The 9065-nt window shown below is 37.8% G+C and overlaps 1 protein-coding gene across 1 annotated transcript; it reads left to right on the top strand.

Annotated features, from left to right (window-relative positions):
* The first annotated feature begins 2114 nt into the window (after positions 1–2114).
* LOC119422086 (prostaglandin E2 receptor EP1 subtype-like) lies at positions 2115–7358 on the top strand. Its single transcript, XM_037689433.1, has 2 exons — positions 2115–2954; positions 6994–7358. The coding sequence occupies exons 1-2, from the start codon at positions 2115–2117 to the stop codon at positions 7261–7263; spliced, it is 1110 nt and encodes a 369-aa protein (XP_037545361.1). The 3' UTR covers positions 7264–7358.
* The last annotated feature ends 1707 nt before the right edge of the window (positions 7359–9065 follow it).

Below are 9065 nucleotides of genomic sequence, written 5' to 3'. Positions count from 1 at the left end.
TGATAATTTAAAAAAAAGTAGTTTTGGGTGTTAAAATTGACACATCAACTCAAACTGAAGATGTTCAATGTGATCAGATTAGATGTGTTGATTAGTTTGTTGTGAATAAATGTGTAATAGGTGTGTTTAAGCAGAGAGTTTGTTGTATTTGACGCAGGGATCCTGCTGTCGCCTGCTGCGGCTCTTTAGCTGAGTTTTACAGGAATGCATTGGTGCTCAGCAGCCGCTGTCAGGACTTGTTCAGGATTCCCTCCTCTCCCTCGCAGGAAGAGAAAACTCCCGTCCGCCGAACTCTCACAAGACAGTTTGCTTTAAAATGTAAAACAAAATGTGGCTTCGCCTGCAATCTGAAACTGAGCGCAGGGATAATGCTGGCTCGCTGGTCCTGCAGGGCAACGCTCTCCTCAGGGCGAGAAGGAAGACAGGTCATTCAAGGATTCAAGGTTCTTGTCGTTCGCATCACATGTGGTACATGAGGTGGAACGAAACGGTGTACTCAAGATCCAGCTACATCCAACAACAAGAAGAACATAAATTGTAAAAGAAACAGTAATAAGGGTCTAAGATACAAACTAAGAATACGATAAAAAAAGAAACAATGCGCCGAACAACAGCAGCATGAAATAATCAGCAGCACGAGATCAGCAGCATGGCTAATCAGCAGCACGTATCAGTTAAAGAAGCATTACAGTGATTTATTTAATTAATTTATTTATTTCACAGGGATAATCCTGATTAGGGATTTATGAGGGGATTTCATCGTAGGTCTCTGAAAACACGACAGGTAATCACAAATAAAGAGCAGGTGAGATGATAGCTGGGGGGGCGGGGTCACCTCCAGGTGTGTTTTAGCCTTTCAGATGGTAAACCTGGACATAATTAACCTCATTAAAGCAGGTGATGTTTAAAAAAAATATGTTGAAGGCCGAAGAGAACCAAAACAAAAAAAAAAGTCAAAGCTGATGCCAGCAACGCAGTAGTGTCGCCATGGTAACCACTAACCTGTGTCTCCTACAGCTTGACAGCTATCATCGAAAGACAAACAGAGCCAAACAGAGTAGAGCAGGGCTATTCAAGTGGCGGTCCGGGGGCCAAATCAGGTCCACAGGTGAGCTCAGTTCGGCCCACCAGTGGGTCCATTTTGAAATAAAACCAGATTTTAAACCGTAAAACAAACTTAATGACAATAACTGATGGATGTCTGCCCCTCTGAGCAATTTAGTTAGAAGCTTTAGACAAACAATGTTTGCGCAAAAGCTATAACTTAATTAAATATACAAAATAGTTCCTGAACCGTTGGTGCCAGAAAAGGCTGTCACACGTCGGTTTTTAAATGTTTACGCTGTTTAATGTCGGCAAAATGATAAGTTGTTCTGAGCTTTGATAAAACAGAAGTTAAAGAGATGTAGGGTGTGCACACGCTGCACTCGCGTGAGATCTTGGAGAAAACTGTAAGTCGTAAATCTGTAAGACGTTACAGGAGGGGACAAAAGACTCGGCGTTAGAGAAACACAACGAGCTGAACAGTCGGAGGTAAAATCTGACTCTGAAACAGTGAATGTGTGAAAGTAAAAACTAAATATGTCAAAAAGCCAGTTCTGTCAGGTAGGGAGCAACTTTCTGTGACCTGTCTGAACTTTGGACGACGAGGTCTGAGCTGTGGAGCTCCTCAGGGGCTTGTGTCATGCTCACATTTCTTTGTTGCGTTTCTGGAAATCTACGGCGTGTAATGTTCTTCTTCCTACGTGGAAAAATACTAACATGACCAGAACACTCATACGATGCTATTCACATTGAGTTGTGTTTATTTGACCATTTTTAATATAACGACGTTTTTCTTGATGACTGATTAAAGAAAACTTATTTTGCAGCTCATTTCTATTTGCTGGTGTTTGTTTTGTTCTTTGATGTTTTCTGTTTCTGCTGCTAATTATTATCAAGATATTTGGGTCTCATCCTCCATTATGGATTGAAATTTGTTTTTCTGCAGAAAAGGGTCTTGGTTAATGAAATTGGACCCCTGAATAATTTTATTATTCTAATCTGCTCATTTCCTCCTCGTTTCAGCGCCGTCTCATCAGAAGAAAGGACATCTGGCCCAGAGTGCAGCTGTGATGCTGGCGATGCAGCCCCTCACAGCCTCGGGCGTCCAGGCCTCCTCTAAACGAACCGTCATGGAGCCCGACATGCATTGTCCACATAACGGCACGTCTCAGAACCCGGCGTCCGCGAGCCTCAACATGACTCTGGGCATCGTCTTCAACATCGTGGCTCTCATCATCCTCGTCAAAGCCTACAACCGCTTTCGCCGGAGGTCCAAGGCCACCTTTCTGCTCTTCGCCAGCTCCCTTGTGGCCACAGATCTGGCGGGGCATGTCGTCTCTGGAGCGCTGGTGCTGAGGAGGTACACGGCGAGCTCTAAGAGCAATTACACGTTTAAGGGTGACCCTGCGAACCCTGACGCCCCCTGTCAGTTTCTGGGGGGCTGCTTGGTGTTTTTCGGCCTGTGCCCACTCTTCCTGGGCTGTGCCATGGCTGCTGAGCGGTGCCTGGGCGTCACCAAGCCGCTGCTGCACGCCCGCCTGGTGACCACAGCGAGGACCAAAATAGCCCTCTCCATGATCTGGTTCCTGGCTCTCTGTGTGGCCCTGCTGCCTTTCTTCCACCTGGGTGACTACACGTACCAGTACCCATGGACATGGTGCTTCATCCGGGTGATGAAGGACACGAAGTCCACAGATCTGGCCTTCGTGATGCTCTTCTCTGGCCTGGCGTTCAGCTCTCTGGCTCTGGCCTTTGTGTGCAACACCATCAGCGGGATCACGCTCATCAAAACCAGGATGAAGAAGAAGTCCAGCTCCCAGCGCTTCTCGGCCAGGTCTCATGACACAGAGATGGTGGTCCAGCTGGTGGGCATCATGGTCACCTCATGCATCTGCTGGAGCCCTCTGCTGGTGAGTCTGAAGAGAAGGAACCTTCTAACGCTTTCATTGTCCTTAAACTTCTGCTCAGGACTGCAAATTAATAAGCAATTTATTTGTTTAATATATATATATATATATATATATATAACTAATGAACTGATTGCTTATTATTAATAATAAACAATGCAAGGTGATTAAACAATTTTTACATGTTTATTTGAATTTATATAAAAAATGGTATAATAGAATTTTATAATTTATAATTCTGGTATTTGTTTTTCAAAATATGTCCAAAAATTAAATTTTTCAGAAAATAAAATGAAAACAAAACAAAAAAGGAAGAAGTTTCTTTTAAATTATTTAGACTTTTAGAATAAGAATATAATTTTAATAAGCCATTTTAAACACTTTTTATCAGTTTGTAATCCATAAAAGTACAAACAAAAGTTTATGGTGATCAGTAAAGTAGATTTATGCCAAAACATGAAAATATGATAAATAAAGATACAAGTTTGTGATAATATTTTGAACCATTTTCACTTGAGAATGTTTCTAACAACTATTAAAATAAATATAGATGTTGGTTTATCATTGAATTAGCTGTAAGCTGATTCATCTGTTGTCTTTAAAGGAACAACAAAAACATATTTTTTGTGTTTGTTATTTTGTAATGAACAGAAAATCTAAAATGTCGACAGAAATTTAAAAAAATCCTAACTTTGCATCGTTAAATTCACTTTGAGTATCTTTAACTCATTCAGAATCAGTTTAATTTTTACAACATAGTTTTATTTAAAGTAGTAAAGGAGGTAGATGCACATCATTACATATATCAACAAAGTAGAAATATTTAAGAAAAACAACCAAATTTAATGCAGCTAAGCAAAATGATTTTGTCCAACAGATCAAGAAAAAATTTTTTTTTAAATTTTTTTTTTATTTATTTTCTACACTCAAGGTCTGCTTAATGACTTGGTGATAAATCAATGCTAAAATGCCACTTAAATCAAATTTCTTACCCAAAAATAACACAATCCAGTTGTATTTCTAACAAAACTACTAGAGGATATTTGAAACAATTGTCAGAGTTTTAAACTCCAAAAACACTTTGAACCTGAAGGTAAAGTTTATTTTCAGAACTGAGTTAGGCAACAACAAGAAAATCGTGTTAAAGCCAGTTTGTCCAAATTCTGTCAGTAAAATGTGGACTGGAGTTTTTTGGAGCTCCCTGCAGACCTTTCATGAACCACCCACACAAATGTGACAGCACAAGAAATAGCCAGAGAAAATAAAGAACTTCTTTGTTACATTTTAACAAGCTGTTGTTCTGCAGGATGGAAAATGGTGTTTTAAGAAAACGACCTTTGGACAATTCAGTGAAGAGTTATTTCCTGTTTCTTCTAGCCCTAATTATTTAAAGTAGCATATTATAGGAACTCAAAAATCATTTATGACCACAGTCAGTTATAGTCAGACATTTTTAAGTGTGTTTCTATGGGAAAGTTATGAATGGTCAATATCTTACCTGCTGTAGATAGCTCTTTGAATGGACTCATTTCTGATCAGGTTGATGAGTTCATTCAAGCAAGGACACGATCAAAGTGGATTATTTTTGTCTTAAAACAACTTCACCCTAGGATTTATACCACTTCATACAAAAAGTGTTTTTTGGGTTTATCGAGCCCACTGGTTTACCCTATAAGAAAACTTGGACAGAATCACAAAATTACCCATTATAAGTAAAATGTAATGTAAATTGCAGAACATCACACTAACTAGCTTTTTCTAGCAATCTTCAGCCTTTCACAACATTGTTTTTAAGTGAAACCGTAGCTTTTCGGCTGCATTTTGGCTGTTTATGTACAAGAAAGACACAATATTGAAACTTGTTGAATCCAGGGCTCTGAGTGAGCTTTATTAGAAACACCCAACATGGCTGTAAAATCATGCATGCGCTCTACGGACAGCTGCAGGCAAAATAATTTGTATTTATAAATGATTTACAGCAAGATTTTTAGGCTTTATTAAAAGCACTTGTTGAAAAACACGTATTTCAATGTACTTTTGGTTACATGTGTCAAACTGGATGAAATGTTTTTACATTTTAACATTGAAATGTTTAAATTGGATTAAGCTTTCGTGTAATAAAGGGAGAGTGGTGGCGCAGAGGCTAGAGAGGTGGGCTTGTGATCCGAAGATCGTCGGTTCACGCCCCGACAACATCAAAATTGTGGGTGGGGTAGGTGAAACACCCACACTTGCCCCCACCCTCATTCGCCCCACTCTGGGCCCATGAGCAAGGCCCTTAACCCCCACCATCTGCTCCCTAAACAGGTCTCTCTTGAAAATGAGTTCTCGGGGCTCAATGAGACTAACCTGGATAAATAAAGGCTAAATGAAAAAAAAAATGAAAAAAATAAAACACTATTTAGGTGGAAAAAATGGAGTAACTTCATAAAATGAGTATTTTGGAAAATTTTTATTTTCAATTTAAATAAAACTAATTTTAAAAGTTCCTATTTTTATTCGAGTCCTGCTATATTATTCTGATTTTATTCTATTTTCAGTTTCACAATACATCTTAATTTGCTTTTAGACATGTGGATTTAGAATGGGAGCACAAGTAGCAGCAGCAGCTAGCTGTAGCACCTACTTCTAGAACAGCCTGGAGCACTTCCCGCTGGAGTATTAGGTTATTTTTGTCAGAATAACCGTATAATTTGACATTTCAAACAACAAAAAGGTTAAAAACCAACAACATTTCCTTCTATTCCACTTTTTAAGTGACACCCTTTGAACCGTTATGATGAGCTAATAATGTTAGCTTGACTTGAGGTCACTTCCAAAGCAGATTTCTTCTCTCCTAAAACACCTCCAGGCTATAAAGTTACAGAAATACTCATGCAAGAAGTACTTTGAATCTTTTTCACTACTTTCTGTTTTGCATTAAACTAGTGTTTTCTCAGAAATACATTAACAATCCTGCAGGTAGTGCTAAAGATAGCTGTTGCTGCTGCAATCTTCACCTGCAAATAATAAAGTTCTATGTGTAGTGGTTATAAAACGGTTTCAGTTGAAAAATAAAGAGGAAAAAACGTTTAGGAAACTAATATTGTTTTGTATTATTTGGCTAAAATTATTGTCTTTGGTTCATGGTAGTATGTCAGAAATGTAAATTAATTCCTTAGTTGAAGTAAAATTCATAGTCAAGTCAAGTCACATTTATTTATATAGCACATTTAAAACAGTAACTGTTATCAAAGTGCTTACTAAAAAAGATCACAGCATCAAATATTAATAACAACATATTACAGCAACGTGAATAAAAGCATAAAAACAATTAAATATAATGAGAAACAATGAAATACTAAATCAAATCACCCTGCGTTAAATGTCAGGGAGTAAAAGCAAAATGGATGAACACAATCATCAACAACGAAATACCAAATGAGATCACACTGTGTTAATGCCAATGAGTACAGATGTGTTTTGAGGAGAGATTTAAAAATAGAGACTGAGGTGGCCTGTTGAACATAGGAATAAAATGCACTGTGATTGCTCATCTAGTGATCTATGATCGATTATTCTGGTCTTGCAGGTTCAAAGCCACAGAATAATAACATTTTAAATGCATTTTCTTTAATGTTTCTTTTATAAAAAGTGTTCGTGTAGACTGCTGTAAAATTGGAGGTTGGAGATGTTTTAAGATGCAGCAATTCATTTTGCTCATAGCTATGTTCAAACTAGCTGTTAACTCATCATTCTGGCCATAAGTAAGCTATATTTTCCGAACTGGGTTAATTAAAAAAGCTATCGACAACATGTAAGATATTAATTGTTCATAACATTTCCATAAAACTCTACTTTGAAAGATCTGAATTATCCTTTCAAAGCTTCTAAACACTTTTAAAAGAAACATTGAAGAGATTTTAGTGCATTTCTGGTTCGCAGTTAATGTCTGAGTTTCTATAAAAACAACAATGCCAACCAAAACGTTTTTGTCTAAACATATTTTCCATCATTTTAATTATGTGGTACGTTGAGACTAACAGTAAATAATTTTTTGCAGGTCTTTGGACTGATGTCAGCCACACGCTCCTACTTAAAATCCCAGCAGAGTGTCGAGGACACCTGCATGTACAGCAAGCTCATGATGACCGGAGTCAGAATGGCCACCTGGAACCAGATCCTGGACCCGTGGGTCTACATCCTGCTGCGACGGGCCATCCTCAGAAAAATCTATCGCATCACCAAAAAGCAGGTCAGCTTCAAGGGAAGCACTTTCCGCTCAGTCCGATGGGACGTTGGCTCCCTCCAAAAGACAGAGAAAAACTGTTAAACCATTTAAAGGAGGAGGAACTGAAACTTGGTGTTACTTTCAAAGAGACGTTTTTTTTTTTAATATGGAAGGGGAGTTGCCCTAACGGAGATATGAAGTGAAGATCTCAGTGTTTAAGCTGTAAAACTCTCAAAAGAACATCTCTGGTGTTTCTACATGTAAGTATATGTAACCCCAAAGAGGAAAAAAGCTTCAACTCAGTGAAAACTGCTAATATAGTTTATATCAGAGTGCAATATGGCCTCTCTTGTGAGAGCACATGTGCTGAGGTGTCTGTGAATCCTTTAGAAATGTCTTTTCTGCATTGGGCATGAGCTGGTGTGAGATTCTGAAAATCTGCACCTTCATCTATTATCAATGCCAAAATATTACCACATATTGCTGTAAGGATCATCCATCCATCCATCCATCCATCCACTATCTTTACCCGCTTCTTCCTTTTCGGGTCATGGGGACCACCGATGCCCAAATAAGGACGATTATATTAAAGTTATTTATTTAAAATTCATTAAATTTGGATGGACAGCTTCACATCAGGAGAGCAAGACATCACAAGTGAGTCTGCTGAATGTCACTGTGTTTATAATGTAATTTATAATCATTTCATGCACTAATGGTGCTGAGTTTAAATATGCTGTCATCAGATATTCATATTTTAACAAAACAAAGTGCAAAATGGAATATAATCACAAGTTTTGAAAGTAACTGTAAAGTCTGCCTCTGATAAATCAAAGAGACAGCGGGCTATTTTAAAATATATTGTAATTTTTTTTTTCTACAAATGTACACAAAAATGAAAGGGAAAAAAGAAAAAATAGAAAAAGCCATATTCAGTATTTTTTTTAAAAATCAAACGTGTTTTTTATGCAGAGGATAACTTCTCTACTGTCTGGTCTGAGAACCTGACAAGCTAATGTTAGCTCGACAGTTAGCCAGATTTTATAGTGCCCTCCTCTTTATACTAGGTCATTTATGCTTTATACTTTAAATTTCTGAGTTCCAAGTTAATGATTAAATCAGTCCCAGACACCATCCAAACACTACGTCACCAGTTAATAACAGCTAGCTTGTTCCTTAGCACAACAACTAGCCAACCCTGCTAGTCTTCCAACTTGCAGCTGGAACATAATTACCTGAGGTGTCACATCTTTCCCAAATAACATTTCTGACTTTTAAGGTCAACTGAACGCAGCATTAGCTTTTGCCTATTGCTGCCATGTTTATACACTCACTCTACAGCTTGCTGTCATGTTTGTTTCCAAACAGATCGACCTTAAAAACACTAAGTGTCACCCTTTGATAGAAAAACCATGACTGTTTTTATTACCGTGAAAAAGCTGTAATGGTCTTTTTAAGATGAAAAAGTTGAGAGGTGGAGGGTCCAGACCACAGATGACATGTATGGCCTTCACCTTGTTAGGTGCACCTGTCACTCTACTCGTCACACGTCAAAGATGTGTATTTTAACACCTTGTGTGTGCAGTGTGCATAGAGTCAGCCATATCTTTACTTCAATAAACATATTTTATTCATACTGTGAAAACACAGGACAAGAGTATTCAGTAATGAGGATCTCTCCAAACCTGGTCCAGTTATAGGCCAAAAATACTTACCTGGCACCACTAATACTAAACTATACTTATACTAATACAAAACTGGACTTGTAATGAAGTTTTACATGTTTACTTAGTCTAACAGAGTGTGGCTGTAGTGTTAGTAGACAACTGCACTTAGAGCAATAATTTACACTTTTAGAGATTACATTTTTTTTATTCTTAATTCTTGAAATATTTAAGTTTTAT

The sequence above is a fragment of the Nematolebias whitei genome, chromosome 15, assembly GCF_014905685.2.
Source record: "Nematolebias whitei isolate Nwh7 chromosome 15, NemWhi1, whole genome shotgun sequence".
Taxonomy (NCBI): Eukaryota; Metazoa; Chordata; class Actinopteri; order Cyprinodontiformes; family Rivulidae; genus Nematolebias; species Nematolebias whitei.
Note: the sequence above shows the minus strand (reverse complement) of the source record. Positions and strands in the feature narration are given on the sequence as shown.

Excerpts from the sequence above, each read along its gene's own strand:
- LOC119422086 (XM_037689433.1), top strand. The coding sequence starts at position 2,115 with ATGCTGGCGATGCAGCCCCTCACAGCCTCGGGCGTCCAGGCCTCCTCT. Across the intron at positions 2,955-6,993 it reads TCTGCTGGAGCCCTCTGCTG|GTCTTTGGACTGATGTCAGC; the intron begins GTGAGTCTGAAG and ends AATTTTTTGCAG.